At 39.3% G+C, this 23,906-nt stretch overlaps 3 protein-coding genes across 3 annotated transcripts; 2 read left to right on the forward strand and 1 right to left on the reverse strand.

The window, feature by feature from the left end:
- Nucleotides 1-593: 593 nt before the first annotated feature.
- On the forward strand, nt 594-3,365 carry rpl34 (ribosomal protein L34). Its single transcript, XM_028564014.1, has 5 exons — nt 594-682; nt 1,128-1,199; nt 1,326-1,425; nt 2,946-3,049; nt 3,242-3,365. Exons 2-5 carry the CDS (start codon nt 1,135-1,137, stop codon nt 3,324-3,326), a joined length of 354 nt encoding a protein of 117 aa, XP_028419815.1. The 5' UTR covers nt 594-682; nt 1,128-1,134; the 3' UTR covers nt 3,327-3,365.
- Nucleotides 3,366-5,026: 1,661 nt separating this feature from the next.
- Nucleotides 5,027-6,865, forward strand: ostc (oligosaccharyltransferase complex subunit). Its single transcript, XM_028564214.1, has 4 exons — nt 5,027-5,242; nt 5,664-5,757; nt 5,879-6,076; nt 6,232-6,865. The coding sequence occupies exons 1-4, from the start codon at nt 5,104-5,106 to the stop codon at nt 6,248-6,250; spliced, it is 450 nt and encodes a 149-aa protein (XP_028420015.1). The 5' UTR covers nt 5,027-5,103; the 3' UTR covers nt 6,251-6,865.
- A 2,116-nt stretch (nt 6,866-8,981) lies between these two features.
- Nucleotides 8,982-23,001, reverse strand: etnppl (ethanolamine-phosphate phospho-lyase). The gene is made up of 13 exons (XM_028564371.1): nt 22,843-23,001; nt 22,318-22,436; nt 20,376-20,535; nt 18,835-18,909; nt 18,505-18,598; nt 15,512-15,628; nt 12,851-12,933; nt 12,487-12,712; nt 11,663-11,817; nt 11,103-11,192; nt 10,088-10,218; nt 9,849-9,916; nt 8,982-9,647 (listed from the first exon to the last, which is right to left on the reverse strand). The coding sequence occupies exons 1-13, from the start codon at nt 22,899-22,901 to the stop codon at nt 9,543-9,545; spliced, it is 1,482 nt and encodes a 493-aa protein (XP_028420172.1). The 5' UTR covers nt 22,902-23,001; the 3' UTR covers nt 8,982-9,542.
- Nucleotides 23,002-23,906: the final 905 nt, after the last annotated feature.

Genomic DNA, 23,906 nt, shown 5'->3' on the forward strand with positions numbered 1-23,906 from the left:
CAAGTTGTCGACTCTCAAGTTGCTGAAATTGCTAGCAGTTTTGGTAAAGTAAAATACTGAAGATTATAGGAGAACGTGAGATTTTGTTAATTTTTGATATTGTTTTTTAAGAAAGAAATTTGATCACAAGTGATTAAAGAAAAACGATAGAGTAAGCTTTTTTAATTTGGCCTTTTAATAAAAAGTTGCAACACAAATGCAATCTACAAACAACATAAACTTAAATAGTTTGTGCCATTCTAATTCAAGTGAAATTGTATTTAGGATGATTTTGAAGATATTTTATCTAATCTTTTAACATAAGCCTATATTTGGCGTTATGTTTGCCAATTGTTTCAAATAGACTACGTTCATTGTAGATTATGTATGTTTTATATATATTTCATTTTTTATATCTTCCACGCCATATTCGTTACTTTTTTTAGGCCTAAATAAAACAGCGTGTTTAATTTGTTGCAATCCAGGAAAAATAGAAATAATTTGAAGCCTTTGGGAAATGCAATTTAAAAATTAAATAATTTCCATTAACATTCGTTTCTATTTAACAACCGTATAATTACACAGTGTGTAGTAAAAACGAAACACCAGCAGGGAGCAGCAGTCTTGATATTGCCATCATGGAGAAACTTTAACCCGTAATACCCCGCCTTGCTCCTTCCTCTTCCGGTTACGGCGATAGCAGGTATGGCGGCCCCCTGCTTACCTCTGAAACATTATGATTTTATAATCCACTGTAATCCTACGTTTTAGAAGAAAATGTTTATGTTTTCAAGTAAAGATAAAACCAAGAACAAGCGTCTGTTCCTAACGATGTGGCAATTATAATAGTTTGTTGTTTCTGTGAGACATTTTAAAGATGCCGTTCCTGGGTCCCTAAGGCCGCTATAGAAAGACTGAACGGAATATGATGAAGTCGCCCTAGCTAGCAACTATGCTTAACTTCTCATACCGAATTGATTTATATACATCATTCTCAAGTGAAGTAGTCTGTTCAACTAAATTTGTCCTATGTTCTGTGTACTGGCGTCCATGTAAGCCGGTGTCACTAGCTAACTTCTTGAGCCGCACCACGGCTAGCAGTTATAACATCATGTTCCAGAAATTGATCCGAATATTTGTCTTTTCAGCTTCAAGATGGTGCAACGCCTGACTTACCGCCGTAGGTTGTCTTACAACACGGCCTCCAACAAAACCAGACTGTAAGGGAACTTTCTAACGTTAGTGTCGGTTATGTCGCCTTCTTGGGAAGCTGACAAACAGCGTTGCATCTTCAGTTATGCTGTGTCGATGCTCTACTTTAAAACGGTTCCCGTTGTGCTCTGCAGGTCCCGGACTCCCGGTAACCGTATTGTGTACCTGTACACCAAGAAGGTCGGCAAAGCCCCCAAGTCTGCATGCGGCATCTGCCCAGGAAGACTGCGTGGAGTAAGTAAACCCTTTTTGTATTTTGGTATAGGTTCTTTGCTTTCCCCAGTAAGCTGTGTGTGCAGTAACATTCCTGACTGTATGGCCCACATGGGGATGGTCTAGTTAAATACTACCATCAATAAATAAATGAATCAGCTGTAGGTAGGTATGGTTGATGTTCTTCCTAGACCTATAACTAAGAACATTCTGTTCTTGTTTTTCCTGAATATATCTTGTGTGTAATGGCATTTGTAACTTAAATTGGCATTCTGCATTGGATGTGATTAGGCACTGGATACGTGGTGTGGATGAGCCTACTGTAGACTGTAAATACACAAACCTTTGCTGCAACAGTATCAACACAGCTCCCTTGATTTGTTGCTTTAGATACTTTAAATGCTGGCCTTCTCCTGTAAGCTGGCAGTGCTCAAATGGATACATACTACTCCCAACTCTAATGGATACAAACTATGAGAGTAGCTTATCCTGGTGGTAAACTATCTTTAGCTATCACTTTTAAGGTATGAACTTAAGCTGCATTACTGAAGTTTTTTTTTTTTTTTCCGTCTCACTTTGCATCCTGAAAGTTAAAGTGAGGAGTAATGTAACTTCCTATAGCCATTCACAGCAACATTTCCCCCAACTATAAGTTGAAAAGTGGCAAAGATAATGTGCCAGTCTTTTCTACAAACATTATGGGCATTTGTTAGTACTTTTCATTTGAAATGCATGTTAGACAATGCTAGTTCACATGCTCTTGTTAAAAACAATTGAGCTGGACTGTTTTCTGTAAACATAGGTTATTTTACTTACTGTACATGCACTTAGTGAGCTAAAATCTTTTGTTAAACAGCACCCAAGCGTCACAACGTAAATCGTAAAGGATACATTTAGAGGCTGGAGGTATCCAGATGTGCCATTTTAAGATCCAGTCAAAAGGGACTTGTGTAATAAAAAGCAGTTGCTGCTCATTTTGTTAACGAGGATTGGGATTTTTAACTAATCTGCTAAAACCAGCTATTACAAATACAACTTACACTGGTAAAGCAGTTTTATTGAAATTGGTGCCTTGAGTAGTTGGCTTTGAGAGGTCTCACAAACAAGCACTGTTCAAATTGTGGAGAACCACTAGTTAGTCTGATTGTGAACTGTTTTTACAACGGAGTATTTCACACCTGTAAGAAGAGCACACCAAAGTAAAAAAAGTTGATTAGTCGAGCAGTAATGCAGATCCAGAAATGTAACTGGGTAAAAAATCGGTACACTGAAATTGCACGTTAAATTTGAACGTTTGGGACCATAGTAGTAATTTCTTCCTTGGTTTGCAAAGTGCTTTGCTTAAATCCTCCATCTTTCAGGGTGCCTAAAATGTTTCCTTGTCGTTTCTATTGAGTAGCTTACAGACTGGAGTTCAGTTATCAATCATGCAGATTGTCTACATGCTCCACTGTATTTGAACATGTTTCAGATAACTTTTCCTAGTTAGTAGTAATGTTAATTCCTCCAGGTCATTACATCATTGTGGTTCTTTCTTTTAGATCCGGGCTGTTAGACCTCAGGTTCTGATGAGGCTCTCTAAAACCAAGAAGCACGTCAGCAGGGCCTACGGAGGCTCCATGTGCGCCAAGTGTGTGCGTGACAGGTAAAGAGAAGAATTTCCCCTTTTTCTCAATTTTCTTGCTGAGAAACTACAATGATGCTAGTAAAAGACAGTGACAAGTTGTCATTACGACTACACTTGACTTTTAAACGGAACGAGTTTAGTCTCTGAAGTTGTGAGTTTTGAATGGTTAATGCATTATGTCTAGTAACTGTCTCTTGCTTTTATTCCCAGGATCAAGCGTGCTTTCCTGATTGAGGAGCAAAAGATCGTCGTCAAGGTGCTCAAGGCACAGGCTCAGAGCCAGAAATCGAAGTAAAATGTATTTGTATGGCCACAATAAAAAATGACAAATCCATTTTCTGTTGTGATTTGCAATGTCTTGGTGTATTTAATTGAAAGGGGAGGACTGTCTGAACTGTGAAAACCTCGTCCTGATAAATTAGGGTTTATTGCAGATAGGTTATGTTGAACAAATGCTAAAACTACCATTTTTTTTTTTTTTAAAACATTAAGGATCTTCAAATTCTTAACATTCAGCCCAAAACAGTATGGTTTACAAAGACTTAGTTTCATAAAGGGTTTTTGACATTTTATATTTGAACGTGCAGGAAAACAAACAGCAAAGACTTGTTCATTCTAAATTGATTTTCTTAAAAGGACAGTTCTTGTTTGAATGTAATCTAATGCACCATCCTACCAAATATTTTTTAAGCATGTGATTCTGGGAAGATTGGAAAAAAACTGATTTGGCTTGAATAAACCGGGCTTATCGCAGGGTCTTAGTCTTGAATTCGTATTATTGTTCTAGGTTTTAAATGACTTTAAACGGGTCTTAATTTCCCTATGTCTATTTAACACTACCTCTAATACACTTTTTTTTTTTTCTTATTCCGTGGTGTTCTTTCCATTGTCCAAATATATAATTTCACTGTATTACGACTACAACTGAGACCAACATGCAACTTATATTGCAGCCAATCAGCTTTCATGTTATTGGTGCACATCCCTTTCAGATTGTACCACATAAAACAGATTTTATTCTTCAGCTTTGGGGAAGTAAAAGTTCAGCAATACTTTGCTTGATTAAAACTGGATTTAGGGCTTAGTTGATGTTGTGATAAATTTCTTATATTTCATTCATAATGGTTTGCATAAAAACTGCAGAAACCCTGATAAATTAATTCTCATCAAGTCATTAAGACCAACTTTACCACTGCCTGTAGTGGAACATAGCCATGATTAAGCAGCTAAAACGATTCTCTACCGTATTTAAAATAATACACTGTACCAAGTCAATGTTATACAAGTAACTAATCTATGTCAATTATAGGAAATTATGACCACTGTTACCGAGGGGGTATCAATCGCGCCCATACTGAGACCATAGACTAAAAGTAATAGACTATTCTTGCAGTCGAAAACCGGTTATACAGAGCGCATATACATCTTCTCTACTTCCGTTTCTACCTTCCACAATAAAAGCCCAATTTATATTTAATTTAATGGCCAAATAAGTGAACACAATGGATTTGATTCCGGCTTTTTGGTGCTCTCAAGTACATACACAGAAATAGACATACGGCTAAAAACAAGGACAACAAACCTGAACAAGTAAAAAATTTTTAAGAGGCAACTCAATACCATCTTAATGTGTAATGTAAAATAAAACACTTCTTATACCACTACTTTCATAGTAATACCAATATTAATAAAATAGCTTACACCACATCAGAAGAAGACCGTAAATAATGCGGTTATAAAGCAATTTGACATGTTTCCCAAACACTTAATTACTGTCGCTTTAAGTGCGCGTCACGCATAGTCCTTGCCAGACGTGTTGTTGGCCAAAATCAAATTTGTTAAAGGATATGCCGTGATGTTTGTCTAAGTATTAGGAACATATTTTTCTTAAAAATGGGCACATCACACTAAAATTGCAGAATAAAAAAATAAAATAAAATTAAATTATGTATTTAAACGTTTTGGTAAAAAAAATATGTACTTCCGGGACACGTCAACATAGGAGCTGCGCAGACGGATCTCGGCTAGCGGCAGCAGTTGTTCTGTAGTGATAGGAGATTTCTTTATAAAACATGGAGACATTATACAGTATGCCGTTTGCAGTGCTGGAATGCCCAAATGTAAAACTGAAGAAACCGTCGTGGCTGCATATGCCGTCGGCCATGACTGTGTACGCGGTCGTTATCGTGTCCTACTTTCTTATCACAGGAGGTAAAATGATCTGCTAAGCTAACGTAAATGCAAGATTGCTAGCTTGTTAGCGTTGGATACATTGTGTCAGCATTTGATAAAATAAGGTTAAAGCTCATGCGTGTGCGGTTGAAATAATGCCAGATATTGAAGGCTTTTGTTACATTTGTAAAAGAGCTTGCTAGCTTTAACGCAGTTAACATAATGGACTAGACCGTGAGTTAGGCTACTTTTGCAGTTAAGATAGCACCAGGATGCACCTGGTCTGTTTTATAGTCTATGATCCCGGTCTTTTTCAGACTCTGCAGTAACGTTAGTGAAATATAATTTCTGTTTAATTTAATCACGATCAGCTGATAAATGCGCTTTAACGCTGCTCAGACTTTTCTAACGTTGTTATTTTATGGTCTGATGATTCCTTCTCAATCTTGCCCCCACATAGGTATCATCTACGATGTGATTGTAGAGCCACCCAGTGTAGGTTCAATGACTGATGAGCATGGACACCAGCGGCCAGTGGCCTTTTTGGCATACAGGTATGTCACTCCAAACAACAAACGCCAGCTAAAGCAAGGAGCCAGTTGGTGATGGTCACGTCATATTTATCGTCACACTAAATAATGCATAGCTAATGTAAACAAATGTTTTTTTCCCCAGAGTAAATGGGCAGTACATTATGGAAGGACTGGCTTCCAGTTTCCTCTTCACAATGGGAGGCCTGGGCTTTATAATCCTGGACCGCTCCAATGCACCAAACATTCCCAAACTCAACCGCTTCCTGTTGCTCTTCATCGGTTTTGTCAGCGTTCTCCTCAGCTTTTTCATGGCCAGAGTGTTCATGCGTATGAAGCTGCCGTAAGTCTAAGCTTGTTTCTCATGAAAAATATTTCTTAAACACCAGTCTGTCTTACAAAGTTAGATTGACTTAATAGTAAACGTCTGCAATTCTATTACTCTGAACTGACATTTGTTGCTTCAGAGTGTCTTAAATTAATATTTTGTCTTTCCAGAGGATACCTCATGGGCTAAATACAGAAAGATCACACTTAAATGGCTTGGATGGAGAGGACATCAAATGCATGGGGGCCCAACTCAAATCGGATGGATAAACGCAACCTTTTACATAACAAACAACCATCAAGGACTGAACGCACAGACCTTGCTCAAAAAATTAGGCCGACAGTCTTGCGCTGGCTCTGTCTCATTGGTGTTCAGTGACTTCCTTTCGTCTCAAAGTTTCCATATAAACTGATGCAGCACATCAGTTACAGGCACATGATTATGACACTTTTTTTCATGTTTTCTTGATACAACTACAATATCCAGGAACCCCTCAATACAGTGCAGCTGTTGAAAAAACTGAAATTTAATTTCAGTTTTTACTAAAAGAAGCTATAAGTGCCATGAAGCAGGTAGAAATTGTCCAAGCCCCTGGAGGAAAAAAAAAAGTGAAGAGTTACTCAACACTGTTGGTATGGAGCCACTGGTTTGGAATCAGGATAAGGACTGCGTGAATCTGTTAGAGGGGAGTCTGGATAATGTTGAAGTTGTACGTTTTTGTAAAACAAAATCATTGACAAAGCTTTGAACTTGTCGCAGTTGCATTTTTTGTACAAGGATGTGAAATAAATCTTCTTTTCAGAGCTCCTTGTAGTCCTCCTATGTATATACTTTGGTCAAGAGTTATTTTCTACATCAATGTATCCAGAAGAGCCACACTGGTTATATGTATGTGTGTAATTTGCCCTCCAGAAGGTGGCGTCCTAGAGCTACCAGGCAGTAGTGTTTCCATTGCCAGATTGTACTGCAGTGTAAGACAGCATTGGACAGTACTGACCCTCAATACTAATGGGATTTCAATAGATATATTAGTCATGGTTATCCATCCAGAGTGCAACAGTTATTGGGTTCTGTTCTGACCCAGCTCGTGAGGGGAAAAGGAAGCAACATAAAAGCAGGTGTTTTATACTGCTTCTTATGCCAGAGGTTTTAGGGTTGTTAAAATTTCACATAAGAAATAAATTACCAAGGACTGTTTTTCTAGTCTGCAAATTTTTTTTTTTTTACCTAAGATTATAATAACTATTTACAGACTCAAGGTCTATTGAGTTATAGGTTATCAAGGTTATAATCCACCCCATCTCACAGTTCTGCATAGCGGTTACTATTTGGTTAAGCAGTGCGTGTCGTACACCCCATTACACAAAGTGTAAGATGCCAAGTATGCTAAAAACACCATCTGTTGACAATAGGTAATTGGTTGTGGCACAGCACCTCTTTTTGTGGAGACGCACATTAAATGTAACATGTTGAAATTGCTCATTACTATGACTTCTCACAATTATTCATGTTTCTCCAGTTTCAGCTATTTGTTTTCTCCGTTTCTAGGTTATGTTTCAAATCATCCAAGGCAGTTTTAGATACTCAAGAGCAAGTCTCATTACTTTTGAGAAGGTCAGCTCACTGATGACACCGCTAAGGTTCCAGGAGGCCAAAAATAATCAAATAAGAAAATAATGCTTTGGGTATTTTAGGAAATCTCAGCATACATATGGCAGAAACTGATAGTAAATCATTGCCTAATGCAATCAGGAAGTAAAATACAATGGATCTATGTAAGTAATAAAAGTTGAGGACTTATTCCATAACCACCAGGAAAGCAGTAATAAAGTGCTGTACCTTCAACCCTGAGACACAAGGATGAAGTTATTATTAGCACAATGCCCATGGTATACTACCATTCATTACTTAAAGCTATGCCAAAGAAAAATTAAAAACAAAATGTCTCATCCATCGTTTTTCCTCTCTGCCTTCCATCTCATCAATTTTTACCAGTGGCTCTTGGCTTTGTCTAAAAGGTTATCATTTTCCTATTTTACCTTCAATGACAAAAAGTCACACTTTACTTTTATAAAAGGACAACACGCATTAACATTTCTGTAAATGTTCTAGTGTTAGCCAGCCGGCTAATTTTCTACACTTAGAGACATCACATTATTAATACAATGAAGTGGTGATTTTTTTGCTTTGTTCTGAGCTGCCATCTCCACATTATGGAGAATGACCTAGGACTTTAGCCAACTCTACACCTCCAGAGACAGAACATCTTGTTCTTTTATCATTTCTTTTTCTCTGGGAACTAAAGGAAGGCCTCTCTCTGACTCCAAAAGGCAACTAAGAAATGTTTGGGAATCATATCCAGTCTGTTAAGATAGGGGACATTGGTAAATAATTGCAGACTTGTCAAACAGCGTCCGTGTTTGTTTGCTTGAGGTAGAGTGGAACGAGATATGCTAGTTCAGCTAGTTTTCACTCATGTATATTCTGCATGCACCTGATTCGAGCTGACCCTCCTAGAAAGCAGAGGTCAGAGTTTTCCCAATTCATCAACAAAATATCACATACAGTATTTTTATTTAATACAGATTGATCACAACAAAATTAGTAATGGTCTATACAGGTATTCCATACTTATACATAGAGTAATTTAATAATCAGTGAAAACTGCATTTTAATGTGCAAGTCACCATTAACCCTCCTGTTGTCCTCGGGTCACATTGGACCCATTTTCAAAAAGATCAGAAATTTGGGTTTTCCTTCAACCAAATTTTCACAAAAAAAAAAATAACGTGGATGGTTCCGTACAACGCTCTTTACAAGTTAAATAAATGATCAGTTCACTACTTTCATTGATTGTGGGAGTTTTATTTAATTTTATAGCAAGTGAAAAACAAATGATTAAATAACGTCAAAAAAAAAAAAAAAAAAAAAGACAAAAATGTCAGAAAAGTTTCAAAAACGTCAAGTCTCAGAAAAGCGACAATTGTCGACAAGACAACGTTGGAAAAAAGTTTCAAATTTTAAATTTAGACCCAGAAAAACTAAAAGTTGCCTGGTCAACGGAAGGACAACACAAGGGTTAAGACATCATTACATGTTTTGACATAACACCTTAAGGTTTATTAACATTAAAATTCCCTGAAAATCGTGGTAAAGTGAATGTTGGCAAAAACTAAGATAAAGAGTATACAGGTTGTGTAGCATGGTAGCTCACACAGTAAGGGGATTCTTTGCACTAAAGTCAAACCATAATATACATGTTATGCTGAACAAGTGGCTTGATTCCTAAGTTTAACTTTTTTAAAAATACCTGAGAAGACACTGCACTCTCAAATAAACATTATTGGTATTATTATTAATGTAAAAACATTTTTCATTAGGTTACATGCGAAGGCACATAATACATCAGATTTATATCTCTTTTCAAAGTCCTCAGCCAGATAAAATCATGTCACAGCTCTGACTCGGTTTGTGGGCAGCGTTATGTCTTGAGGCGTTTGGTTTGTTTGTCGAGGACTCCTTGACTGCTCCCTCTGTTGTGTGCTAACCCGCTTTGATACTGGTGTCCATTTTCATCAGTTGGCAGCTTGAGATAAAAACCATTAAGAGATGTAGTTGAATTGAAAATCAATGAGGTTGGAAATTCAAGACAATTTAGGCATGTTGTGGTTGTCTCTTTTATGGAAGTGATAGGACCACAGCTTTGGTCCAAAAACTATCTTGGGTTTATTGAATTTCCCCGAATGCTTTGGAGAGGATACAATTTAGGAAGCGGAGTCACACTTACCTTTTTACTGCTCTCATTCTCGACACTCAATGCGTTATGCGACTTCAAGCCCAATGCTTCCTCAAGCTCTGGAAACACAGACACAATAACACACACAATTGAGAGCTTGTTCAGCGCTAGCAGGCAACCAACACACACCCTGATCCTATTAAATAATGCACAAACCAGAAAGAAGACGGCGTGTTCCAGCACCACCGTCCCAGACAGCACCACAGAGTGAAAAAAGTAACGTGACGTACCTGTGAGAATGTGGTGGATTTTGTCCACCACCAGGTCAGCGTCCTCCGTAGTGAAGCACATGGGCGGCTTGAATTTGAGCACATTGCGATGCGGTCCGTCAGCACTAAGAAGGATGTGCTGTTCCTTCAGCCTGGGAGAAAATATTCATTATTTTCCACCCTGTATGAATTTACAAATTTAGACTAAGTGGTTAAGTCATTTAAAATGCCATTTTCCCAGCAAACATTCAGACTACTCGTAGCAGGAAAAGCACAGGTGGAACTTGTAATACTAATGATCTGCTCTGCTCTGTATCCAGGAAGCAGTGAGCCAGCATTCACACCTCAATGGATGCAGCCTAATTAATGTTATTAATTACACCTGTGCTTTTCCTGCTGAGCCAAAATGTCTGCTGTAAAGGCCTATTGCAGTAAAAGTCTGATATTGGTTGTTTGAGGTGATATTGAACCATGATCAAATATCAGATGCTGTACTGGTAAGTCAGGGTTACTCATATTATGATGAAGTTCTGTTACATTACAATTCCCCAGTCAGTGCATTACACTGTTAATAAACACCCCTTTCAACCATAAAGAACAGGAAGTAGTAATTGTCAAGTTTGATGTCTTAACTATAACAACAAATGGCATAATAATGCAGCAGTTGGATTTCTAAAGCTGAAACACCTACATAAATGAGATATGACTAGATAATGAGAAGGCTATAATGAACTCTCACTTACCAGTGTTATACATATTATATATTCAACTTTATTATCCCACCAAAAATTGATAAGCCTTTTTGTGATATGAGATACGTGTTCTTCACGGTGTACCAAAGCTGTCGTAACACTGGAGGAACTTGGTGTTTGGGATATGGCCTGTTGTATAAAACGTGATTGCAGTTATCGGAGCAGAGACTAGAGAATGCTGCAGAGCAGTATAATCAAAGCAGCCGCTTTACTTTACATGCTGTATAAGATTTCTTTCATTATCAATATGACATCAAACACTTGGTTCTCACACATACACTTACCTATATATGACTTCTTGGGCTTCTGCTGTAGCAGGAGTGAGCTTCAGCCTGTCTTTCACAAGCTCCAACCCAACAAAGAGGCCACGACCCCTGTGACGCAATTTGGGTTTAGTCATCTCTGACCTTAGCCTACTTCTCAGAAATGTTACAAGTCTTGCACAGAAAGTGATTTGACCAAAACATGTTCTGAACCATGGTAATATACACCAAAAAGTTATAATCTACCGCTTTTTCATAATATTTATCTTTACAATAGTGACAAGTTTTCAGTAGCAGTTTGTTTGATCCTAATGGCAGCTGTAAGCCCTAGGTAGATATGTTACAGAGTAACCACAATGTTTAATCACTGACACAAATGTGTCACTGCAAGAACATCTGATGCCAAAATTATGTTTCATTGTGGAGTCACTGAATTACATGTTGGTCCAGGGATTATAGAAACATGACATACATATTGTGGTATTATCTGTGTCAGATATAATCAGCAGTGTTCTGGAATATCTATACAGAAGTAATCAGCTGTTGTCACATACGGTCACTGTGTGCTTGTGTTTGCTTACCTGATATCACCAACCAGTGGATGCTTCTCTTTCTGCTTTTCCAGCAGATTGGTCAGGTATCGGCCCACACGCAGTGCATTACCCTGGAGATCCTCTTTCACAATCACATCTAGGACGGCCATACCGATGGCACACGACACTGGGTTACCGCCAAACTGAGAAATTTAAAACACACACAGACGAAAGATTACACCAAGGTTACCATCACACCACCGAGGAAATCAGCTGCTTGGGAAAACCTGTACACTGAGGACAGAGCCATGAGACAATTTGATGCATTAAATATAAAACAGACTTACAATGCCACAGAGTCAGCATAGTTTTGTTCATGCTAAACTGACAAATAATTGCTCCAACACATTCAACTTAACTATTTTCAGTATGTGAATGGAAAAGATCCAAACTGCAAATTGGCTGAAAATACATTAGTCATGAAAGAGAAAACTCCTTCATTTGTATATTATCCAAACTATTCTCCTTTCACAGGTAATAAGTGCAAAAGGAAAACCAGGCAGAGATGGAATGTATTTCCCCCCATAATGTGGAAAACAGATGTCCATAACCCTTGGCAAGTATAGACAAGATTGTCTTGTCAAGAATGAGGGTCAGGTCAGAGCCTTTTCTTGTGTTCTCTGCAAAATCCCTTTCTAATTTTTTGGAGATCTTACTCCTGCTACTACATAATTAAAAAATGAAATACTGAAATATAATATATACTGTATAATATATATATTCAAAAATGTTTGCAGAAAGATGCTACAAAAGAAAATTGACTTTTTCTTTTATTATTTGCAGAGTTCTTCATTATTCTATGTAATGCTTACTGTATTGAAATACTCCATTCCAGATGACATGAAGGCCTCTGCCACCTCTTTGGTCGTGACCACACACGACATGGGGTGGCCATTGCCAATAGGCTTTCCCATCGTGACAATGTCAGGCACAAAGTCCTCTCCCTGAAGCTGGAAGGCCCAGAAGTGGGTGCCAACACGGCCAAAGCCCACTTGGACTTCATCAGCAATGAAAATGCCCCCTGCCTCGCGGACATGTCTGTAGAGGGGCAGAAAAATCCATGGGTGTAGAGATAAACTCAAGTTAGTTACTCATTCACTAGATGATTCGGTTAAAAAAAAAAAAAGTTCAAGAGTATGAGCATGAAACAATCTCTGCATTAGCTTGGTTACATACTGTGCCACTTGTTGGAAGTATCCCTGGGGGGGAATGACCTGCCCGCCACAACTCTGCAAGGACTCAGCAATAAAAGCAGCAATCTGCACAAGAGATAAAAACATAAGGTCTACCATTCTAAAGCCACACTGATAAACTGGAAAAGAGGAGGAGTTCTGGCATCTTTGATCTGTAGATCTCACTTTTCCATAAGTGTGCTGTTTCACTTTTCAGTTGGCAGTGAACAAACAAGAGTTGGGACAGAAAATGAATGTTACTGTAGGTCACCATGAAGTCCAAAAAAAATCGCCAGTGTATTCACTTGAAAAAAGTACACAGTTGTGTATTTTATAAGATCAGTAGGATACAACATTTAGGTCCCTATTTTATAAGATCTGAAACGCAAGTATCAAACATGAAACGCAAGTAGCTTTGTGGGCAGATCTCGGGCGCTGTTGCTGTTATACCGGCGGGATAAATGAGTCTTGCGCTCACGCAAATCTAAAATAGGTTGGTCTGAAGTAGCTAGGTGTGGTTTGGGCGCATTGCCACTCCCGGACCAGATTCTGCCGGAGTGTCCAATCCCTCCGTAGTTCAAGATCACGTCTCCTTAAGTCCTCTAATATTTCCTCATTTATGTCATCAACACATCCATGATTCACGGAAATGTTGTGTAAAACACAACAAGCCACAAAGAATGCTGCGACTTTTTGAGCACTGTACTGTAAAGTGTCTCCTGACCTATCCAAACACCTGAGGCGCATTTTCAGTAATATTTTTCCTTGTAATTATGTATGGTTTACAAAAATGGGAACTGCTGCATCTGTGTAGATGATAGAAGAAAAGTGTATGCACGTTGTGCACACGCTACATTATGGCCAAGCATGCGCCCCTAAAATAGCATCTGAATAACGCACTACTGACTTCAGACTAGTGCCACTGACTTCAGACTAGCGCCACTGACTTTAGACCAGGTTTTTCCTGGTCTGTGGCGGAATTGTTTTCTGAAACTGCAAAATAGCACTAGGGAATTTTAGCGCCTGGGAGCGCAAATACATTCCCTTATTTACCAACGTGCTTCTGTGGAGGAAAAAGTCCACTGTGCATCGGTTGCAAAATAGGAATGATACATGCGTCGGTGTACAAAGTCAATTGCGCTGAGTGCAAGATAGGGCCCTAAATCACATTCATGTATCTCTCCAGTCATTGTTGGTTTTGGTTTCCTCCTGTAGATGCATATCTGCACAAACATACATGAGAAGCTGTATTCTTTTTACAATCCCTGGGCGGCATCTCGTCTCTTGCGCCACTGGAAGCAGGATTGGGTTGCCAAAAAGCCTTGACACTTACCGGGGGATTCCACGCAGTGGTTTTGTTCCGTTCTCCGCCGTGTGTCATACACTGGGGGCGTTCAGAAGCAGAGCGTTTTGCCTGCAGATTTAGTTGGTTTGGTGATTTTTCTTGAATATTTGTGTTTCTATCATTAAAGTAAGTAGTCTACATGATGAAATGGTTTCTTCCATTTATTCCAGTTATGAATGACATGGATCAAGGATTTGTGGCTGTTTTAGTTGTGAAAATAGATACGATCAGTGTTGGGAGTAACGGCGTTTAAGTATAACGGCGTTACTAACAGCGTTATTTTTTCAGTAACGGAGTAATCTAATTAATTACTTTTCCCATCGGGGGGGAGGGGGGTGGGCGACGATGACAGCGTTGCATATGACTGAAATTAAAGGCAAGAATGTTTATGTAACATGCACGCTATGCCCAGGAAAAAAAGACTTTATCCACGTCTGCCTCAAGCAACTCAAACCTTATGAAGCCCCTCACATCAACACATGCTAACGCAACACTTGTTGCTGCTGCTAACCCAACCCCAAGCCCAAATGCTAGCGGGAGCTCCAGTGAAGGACTGACGGAGCCACTCTGTTAAAACAAGCAACACTCGATTTTTCGGGTCAGCAACAGGTGACCAAGGCCGAGCTGAACACATCAATCAGTTAATATAAACATCTTTGACGTTAAAGATGTTAAAGAACGTGACAGTTACTTTGCAGAGTAACTACTTTTACAATATGGTAACTGAGTTACTAACTCAATTATTTTTTGGGAGAAGTAATTTGTAACTGTAAATAATTACTTTTTTAAAGTAAGATGACCAACACTGTATACGATCAGGAATCTGCCCAGGATGTTAATTTTGAAAATGGACCGGATGCTCTAGCTGATCCACCTCCTTTCCAGCCTGTGTTTTGCCCGTGGCTTCCTCAAAATCAGACCTAGCGCGTACTTTTAGCAGAGCATAGCGGAGAGACGCTTCTGGGACAAGCATGCGTGTGGAATTTAGGGGTAAGAGTCCCTTACACGTGTTCTTGTGGTCTGGGATTTGACCCTGAGTGTTTGGCCTGAACCTGAGAATTGTGAGAAAAGGAGAGAAAATGGGAAAGGTGGAAATGAGTATTCCTAAGTAAAAAGGTGAAAAGAAGGCAACTTCCACATTGCATATGCATTTTTTTGTAATTCAGGGCCATTTCCTTAAAAAAAGAGTCATTCTTTAAAGACAAAACCAAATGTGTAATCATATTACACATTTGTGTGTGTTAGACATTTCTGAGGTTATTTCTGCACCTCACTTTGAGCAACTTCTGGCAACACAACAATATCAAACACAAACTGTACCTTGCCTCCTTTTTTATGGACTCTTTGTATCATATCTTTGACTTCATCTGCATATGCTGTGGCAGGGTCCGGATGCTCCCCTCTGTATTTGCCTCTGTAAACATCTGGGCTGGGAGCCTGTGTAGGGGGCAAGACGTTGAGATGTATACTAAGGCAGATTCTCCGGCAATGGCTGCATCATATTGTGTAGCACATTCACAAAAAAAAAAGAGGCAGATAAACTCAAAGCGAACCCCAGCTTGATTGCGTCTATGATCATGAATAAAATATTCAAGCTGGCGAAACAGACTGACTTGCCACGTTTGGCATGTAACACTATAGCTGGGTATTCCACAAGTTGCTATGTCAAACTACACCAAGGAACAAAGCAGAATGCACAGAAGTGTGCAACTCATTGCAGTAAGTACTTTTGATGCATGTTTGTAGCTTGTCTGGTCACAGATATCCTGAATTGTTGTCTAAGAATCCTGCAATTCCAGTCATGCAACTTAATAGAAGAAGAAGAAGAAGAAGAAAAAGAATGAGGCCTTTATTTATTCGCGAGGGGAAATTCACGAGCATATTATATATACATGTACAGTGGTGTGAAAAAGTGTTTGCCCCCTTCCTCATTTCCTGTTCCTTTGCATGTTTGTCACACTTAAGTGTTTCGGAACATCAAACCAATTTAAACAATAGTCAAGGACAACACAAGTAAACACAAAATGCAATTTGTAAATGAAGGTGTTTATCATTAAAGGAGAAAAAAAATCCAAACCATCATGGCCCTGTGTGAAAAAGTGATTGCCCCCTAAACCTAATAACTGGTTGGGCCACCCTTAGCAGCAACAACTGCAACCAAGCGTTTGCGATAACGTGCAATGAGGCTTTTACAGCGTCCTGGAGGAATTTTGGCCCACTCATCTTTGCAGAATTGTCCTAATTCAGTTACATTAGAGGGTTTTCGAGCATGAACGGCCTTTTTAAGGTCATACCACAACATCTCAATAGGATTCAGGTCAGGACTTTGGCTAGGCCACTCCAAAGTCTTCATTTTGTTTTTCTTCAGCCATTCGGTGGTGGACTTGCTGGTGTGTTTAGGATCATTGTCCTGCTGCAGAACCCAAGTTCGTTTCAGCTTGAGTACACGAACAGATGGTCGGACATTCTCCTTCAGGATCTCTTGGTAGACAGCAGAATTCATAGTTCCTTTTATCACGGCAAGTCTTCCAGGTCCTGAAGCAGCAAAACAGCCCCAGACCATCACACTGCCACCACCATATTTTACAGTTGGTATAATGTTCTTTTTATGAAATGCAGTGTTCCTTCTACGCCAGATATACTTGGACACACACCTTCCAAAGAGTTCCACTTTTGTCTCATCGGTCCACAGAATGTTGTCCCAAAAGTCTTGGGGATCATCAAGATGTGTTCTGGAGAAATTGAGACGAGCTTTGATGTTCTTTTTGCTCAGCAGTGGTTTTCTCCTTGGAACTCTGCCATGCAGGCCATTTTTGCCCAGTCTTTTCCTGATGGTGGAGGCATGAACGCTGACCTTAACTGAGGCAAGTGAGGCCTGCAGTTCTTTGGACGTTGTTGTGGGGTCTTTTGTGACCTCTTGGATGAGTCGTCGCTGCGCTCTTGGGGTAATTTTGGGCGGCAGGCCACTCCTGGGAAGGTTCACCACTGTTCCATGTCTTCGCCATTTGTGGATAATGGCTCTCACTGTGGTTCGCTGGATTCCCAAAGCTTTGGAAATGGCTTTATAACCCTTTCCAGACTGATAGATCTCAATTACTTTCTTTCTCAATTGTTCCTGAATTTCTTTGGGTCTCGGCATGATGTGTAGCTTTTAAGGATCTTCTGGTGGACCTTACTGTGTCAAGCAGCTCCTATTTAAGTGATGCCTTGATTGTGAACAGGTGTGGCAATAATCAGGCCTGGGTGTGGCTAGAGAAATTGAACTCAGGTGTGGACAACCACAGTTATAGTATGTTTTAACAAGGGGGGCAATCACTTTTTCACACAGGGCCATGATGGTTTGGATTTTTTTTCTCCTTTAATAATAAACACCTTCATTTACAAATTGCATTTTGTGTTTACTTGTGTTGTCCTTGACTTTTGTTTAAATTGGTTTGATGTTCCGAAACACTTAAGTGTGACACACATGCAAAGGAACAGGAAATGAGGAAGGGGGCAAACACTTTTTCACACCACTGTACATATACTGTATATACATGCATAGCCTGTTTTATTATACCTGTCTTGTTGGATAAATGCTCTCATCTTACATATGCCATGCCCCTGTTTTGTTAGTTAGTTGAACATGGCATATCAACAAAATAAAATGTTCAACATAGGTTAATTAAACACCAAGCACCAATAGCAAAACAGAAACTCATTTCACAAACATCAAACAATAATTTAAATATAGATATTGCAGAAATATAATTTGCTTACGATTCAACTAAGGAGCTAGAAACGTAGCACAAGAATCTCAGCTATGGCTTACTATGATGCAAATTTCTGGTTCTGCCCCCAGGCCATAACCATCCTGTTCTGCCTCATTCTAAAGGCACTTATAAGGTAGAGATTGAGTGACAGGTGCAGGCAGTTGGAGAATTTAAATCACTAATGTGTGCTTCACACTTTTAACTAAAAGAAATAAAGCCAGCAGTAGTGTTTACACTGTAGGATTGGGCTATCTGCCTTTCAGCTTTTCAGCCATTCCTCTGTCTGCCCTCTGGGATTAAAAGTGTTTTTAGGGGGAAGCTAAAACACTTGCCTCGGACACCAGCAGTAAATAGCCTCCCTTTTAAAAGCAATTTGGTTGCTCCTTGCCCTGCTGAAATTGTCAAATAATACTTATATTTTATTCTTCTGTCTCTTCTTTTCTTATCCACCACAAACATAGAGTGAACACTCATTAGCCTGCCAAAGCTCAGTAGCGCACGTTGAGTCATGGTGTTTTAATTGTGTGCAGGCAGGCAGACAGGGGGAGAAAAAGCACTCACCACATGGACATATTGATTCTGCTCAGCATCTGACGATTGGTGGAACTTATACGGACTGATGTCAATGAGCGATGAGACGTGGCCGTGATATGCACTTCAAATAAAGCAAACACATGCCATGGACCAAGTCATTCAGTTTTAATATCATGTGGAGTTTGCAAAACATGGATATGTGAAGCTATTTTTACCATATGGAAATACACCATCATACAAAAATTCTTTCTTTCTCAAAAAAGACTTTCACCGCTCATTATCATCTATATACTCTCACTTTGCTCATCTGGCACTGTGCCAGGTGTTCTTGAACAATGACCGGGCAGAAAAACTCACTTGTCCAAAGTGATGATATCTTTGTGGCCTGTGTACTGCCATGCTAGACGGAGGGCCAGGTCGTTGGCTTCAGATCTGTTCAAAGGGGCAAGGGTTACTTTGAGTTACTCAGTCTCCACAAAATACACAGGTGAAGCCATGGATGTTACTGGCACGTCAGTCGCTGTTTGATGTTTTACTTTCCCTTATAAGGGCATATGAGGCGACACCTACATTATTTATTAATATTGGTAATTGGGTGCAAAGCTTAATTGTGCTTGAAGATCTTGAAAAGATATTGAAGCTATTTCAAACCTGAAACATATTTTGCTTTGCTTTGATCCATGGTTCATACAGTATGATAGTATGAGAATAGTAGACTTGTTAGTACTACAATACCACTTTTGTACGTTGAACAAGTAATTGCAAATTGCAAAGCTGGCAACCTAAGAGTGAATACATGGCTCCCACATTGACTAGTTTCTTTCTACACTAAATGGCCAGACATGGGAAGGCTTTCCACGTGATTTTTAGAATGTGGCTGTAGGATTTTTCTCCCATTCAACCTCAAGAACATTTGCGAGGTGTTCTAGTTCATCCCTAAGGTGTTAGATTGGGTTTAGGTCAGGGATATGTGCAGGCCAGTCAAGTTCTTCCACACCAAACGCAGAAATGTTATAGACCACAGGGGCATTGTCATGTTGAAAGGGTCTTACCCAAACTGTTGCCACAATGTTGGAACTGCAATATTGTCTATCATATTGCTGGTTGCTATAGCATTTCCTTGAGGTGGAATAAAATAGTATATATTTTCCCCTTGTCTTCAGTGTGCAATCTAATTGCACTAATCTGCACTTTTGTACTGTTGCACATGCCAGTTAGAAAACCCGTGCAGGTATAACTTCACATCTGTTGTGTCTATTTTATAACTTCTTTCAGGGCACCAATTTCGGTGCCACTGATAAATACTCAATCTGGTATTGAGTGGATGATTATCTACAACATTATTATCCATTACAAGATAATTCCTGTTCACTCAGCAGAACTTCAGCAAGTGGTGTAAATAAGTAACCACGCCAGACTGGTCCACTTTGATAACTAGGGGTAATAGGATGCCTGTGTCCAGGCTGAGACATGCATATTATATATATAATGCTGTAGTTCTTTTGTCTGGAACTATAGACACTCCCTAGAAATGCTCACCTGGAACTTTTACTTTTAGCCTTTAAAGTTTTATTAAGTTGACTAATATTGTTGTTGTTCCTAAATCATCTTAAATATTATATTTGAAAATCCAGACACCCAGGAGTCTTGTCCAAGGAGAAATTTAGAGCAATTTGCTTCAGAACTTTATTGCTCTTATTGGGGACAGTCTCTCAGGCTAAGCAATTAAAGTAGACATGAGACAAGACATCAATCTATCGCAAGTGTCATCTGTCGATTTACCACCCCAAGTCTTTCTTTACCTGCATTGTGCTTTCAGCCACACCTGATCCACACCCAAAAAAAAGGTATATCTCTTTGATGTGTATGGTCTGAGGAATTAGAACATGCAAACATACCCAGAATTCACAAAGTAGCACACAGCCAGCTTGTCAGGTAGTGTGGCCTGCAGCCTCTGGGCATACAATACAAGGTTGTCATGCAAGAATCGTGAGTTGGTGTTGAGTAGTTCCATCTGCTGAGCTCCTGCCTTCACCACATCCGGGTGACAGTGGCCCACTGAGAAATGGGAGAAAAGAGACACAGGACCTCACATTCGGTACAAAAACATGTTTCAGACTGTAATTTGAGGTCAAAACATACAAAGACAACGGATATTGAAGGCACATAATTGGAGGCCGTATGCTGAAATTAAAGAGTGGTGAATGTGGTAGGCCAGGAGACATCTCCCAGGCAGAGCAGTAGTGCAGCTTTAGTCAGTCCCAATTATGTGTACATTACATGACAACTTTGTAGAGCAAGTCATTCGACTCCAGTGAAAACCAGTCCTCAAATACTAGCTCAAAGACGCTCAAATACGCTAGCTCAAATACGCTACGAGCTAACGGTTGTGGTTAGCCAGCTCATTTCAGACTGTGACGTCACAGTCGGAGCCGATTTTGAACAGCTCACTAGGAGACTGAAGGCAGGACACATTCAGAAACCGTATCGCACTCAAAACAGCATGGATGGATTTTTTTCAAAGTTTGTATGTGTGTGGAAGCACCAGAGACACAAAAGAACACCCCAAATCCCAGAAAAAGTGATTTTTTTATAGTATGGGCACTTTAAGTAAAGGACAGGGGCGACTCTAGGATCAGACCTTTAGGGGGGCTCAGCCCCTAATGAGAATGTGACACAGATACAGTGCCTTGCAAAGCATTAACAACAATTTTTTTTAACATTAAACACTTCATTTCCTGCATTTTGGTGAATTTTTATGCACCTATTTCTAGCTTTTTCTGAATAAATATACCTGAAATATCTTTATGTAAAGGGAAACATTAGGCTACAATCCAAATATAAAAACATAATGGAAAATATTGCAGTAAGGCTGTCAGGCATTCTGTATTTCTTTCATCTATTTATTCTCCTTTAGATCAACTTTTCTAATGATATCTGAGTCAGCACACATGTAGCTTAGGCATCATTTATTCTTCCCTCTTTTGCATCTTTTGTTGGGGAAGTAACCTCCGTAAATGTGCATATGACAATTATTCACCCCAGTGATATATTATTCATTGAATTTATTAATAAACCTCTGGACTGTAATATTTCAGATGTTTGTGCAAGATTTCTGCTCATGTCCAAAACTTTGTGAATATTTAAAATATAACTCATCCCTTCATGTGCTGTGCATTACATGATTGCTCTGCTGATACGGTAGATCTCAAACCTTCTGACAGACACAGAGCCCCGTTTGAAACACAGAGTACCGTGATGCTGAAGAAGACAGAGCTGAGCTCCAGCAGGGTGTGTTGTGGACCTGAGGAGACAGAGCTGCGCTCCGGCCCAATTTAACCTCTGGATGGAACTAAACCTGAGACTTTATAAGTCACAGTAATGATGACCAATTTGACACAATGTTCTAACATTCAGAAATTTTAGTTTCTTACGTTTCAATTTGGCTTCTAATCTGCGCCATGAAATGACCAACTTCTTCTCTGGGGACTACCAACGTTAAACTTCCCAACTGTCTCCTGCTCTCCCTCTGACAGATCAGATAGAGACTCAGCCAAAGGCGGGAGACCACCTCCAATTGGCCAAAACTACATTTCTGTTAAAGGTAATTGTTTGACCTCTGTCACTAACATACAAGTTCACAAAATCTCACTTGAAGCACTAAAATTTATTTAAAAATATATATATGTTTAGGGGGGCTGAGATGAAATTTAGAGGGGCTTGAGCCCCCCTAAAAAGGGTGTAAAATCGCCCATGGTAAAGGATCTGAATACTTCTTCTACCACTGATAAAAATAAATCTAATGTACATATTTGTGTGTGTTTGCTTGTGTGTGTTTACCATGAGCCACATTGTTGATGCAATCCAAGTAGCGCTGTCCTTTTTCATCATACATGTACTGGCCTTTGGCTTGTACAATCTTAATAGGGTCATGGCTGAAGAAAATCTTACAAGATGGCCTGCAGAGGAGGTAATATTAATATTTCCATATGCCCAAAGTGTGCGCTTCAACCTCGTTTAACATGTTTTGTGTTCTACAGTGGAAATATTAATTCAAAGAGTCATGGGAACAACAGCAAAATGTAAAAGTAACCAATAGCAAAGCAAACCAAAAATAAGCTGTATTACAATGTGATCCACACAAATTCCAATTGCATTTAGATTTTAGAATTACATAGCTATATAGCTACAAATACATAAACTAATTCATAAATACAATTCATTTACGAAATAGGTAGCCTAATACAGTAAAAAACTTGCAAAGTTTACAAGAGGCTATTCTGTTTTCAGTCAAATATAGAGTTGTGAAGCTGCTATCGTCTGTTTTTGTGGTGTAATATAACCGCAGAATGCCAATTATCTCACCCAATGTGCTTCTTCCTCAGGTCCATCGTCTTCTTTTTCTCAAATCTTTCCGCAGACATCCTGATGTTGTCCAGCTGGAGGGCGACGCACTCTTTCCTCCGCGCTGACTCGAAGATTAGTTACAGCTGCTCGAGCAGAAGTGTGTATATATATTGCACGCGCGTGCGCGCGTAGAGGCAGACACTCGAGGCGCAGCTCGCGCAGCTCTCTCGTGCTGACACCCACCCGGACACTTAACAGCGGACAACTTGCAGGTGCCTCGACGATAGTGACGTAGCCTACAGTATCGCAGGTACCTGCCCTACAGCTGTTTGAATAGTAGGTGGGTAATGGAAGTACATTTACTCAAGTAGTCTGCTGTTTTGAGGTATGTAGCCTACTTTATTCTACTTTGCCATACTTATTTCAGAAGCAGATATTGCACATTTTCCACCATTCATTTATCAAATATTTTCTACCTCACTACATTTAGTAATTGGTTACTTTACAAAATGTAGCCTATATTTTATATCCAAAATATGATTAGTTAATAAAAAAATATGCACTGTTAGAAATAAAAAAAAAAACACTAAAACAGTTAAAATGAACTGAATATGGTGATTATATAACACTGACAGGAGCCATCCTGCAGCAAAATGGTTATTTTACTTTTCATACTTTAGGTACATTTAGCTGATAATCAGAGGTGTCAAGTAACGAAGTACAAATACTTCGTTACCTTACTTAAGTAGAAATTTTGGGTATCTATACTTTACTGGAGTAATTATTTTACAGCATACTTTTTACTTCTACTCCTTACATTTTCACGCAATTATCTGTACTTTCTACTCCCTACATTTTAAAAATAGCCTCGTTACTCATATTTCAGTTCGGCTTGTTTTCATTCCAGCTCGTCAGTCATCGTTCAAAAAAAACACACACAAAAAAACCTATCCAAATCGCTCCATCCGGAGAGAGTGAATTTGATTGTGGTTGGATGAGAAGTATAAACATAGCTATTCCGACACCCTATTGGTTTGTACGCGATCCATAACACCTGTACAGACCCGGTGCTAATACGACAC

Source organism: Perca flavescens, chromosome 19, assembly GCF_004354835.1.
Source record: "Perca flavescens isolate YP-PL-M2 chromosome 19, PFLA_1.0, whole genome shotgun sequence".
Taxonomy (NCBI): Eukaryota; Metazoa; Chordata; class Actinopteri; order Perciformes; family Percidae; genus Perca; species Perca flavescens.

What these genes read in the sequence shown, in the direction of transcription:
- etnppl (XM_028564371.1), bottom strand. Translation starts at nt 22,901, where the DNA reads ATGTCTGCGGAAAGATTTGAGAAAAAGAAGACGATGGACCTGAGGAAG. An exon ending in AGAATCAATATGTCCATGTG is followed by an intron (nt 15,629 to 18,504) that starts GTGAGTGCTTTT and finishes CCCCCTACACAG; the next exon opens with GCTCCCAGCCCAGATGTTTA. An exon ending in TACTTCCAACAAGTGGCACA is followed by an intron (nt 12,713 to 12,850) that starts GTATGTAACCAA and finishes GCCCCTCTACAG; the next exon opens with ACATGTCCGCGAGGCAGGGG.
- ostc (XM_028564214.1), top strand. Translation starts at nt 5,104, where the DNA reads ATGGAGACATTATACAGTATGCCGTTTGCAGTGCTGGAATGCCCAAAT. An exon ending in CTACTTTCTTATCACAGGAG is followed by an intron (nt 5,243 to 5,663) that starts GTAAAATGATCT and finishes GCCCCCACATAG; the next exon opens with GTATCATCTACGATGTGATT. An exon ending in GTGGCCTTTTTGGCATACAG is followed by an intron (nt 5,758 to 5,878) that starts GTATGTCACTCC and finishes TTTTTTCCCCAG; the next exon opens with AGTAAATGGGCAGTACATTA.
- rpl34 (XM_028564014.1), top strand. Translation starts at nt 1,135, where the DNA reads ATGGTGCAACGCCTGACTTACCGCCGTAGGTTGTCTTACAACACGGCC. An exon ending in GCCTCCAACAAAACCAGACT is followed by an intron (nt 1,200 to 1,325) that starts GTAAGGGAACTT and finishes TGTGCTCTGCAG; the next exon opens with GTCCCGGACTCCCGGTAACC. An exon ending in GCCAAGTGTGTGCGTGACAG is followed by an intron (nt 3,050 to 3,241) that starts GTAAAGAGAAGA and finishes TTTTATTCCCAG; the next exon opens with GATCAAGCGTGCTTTCCTGA.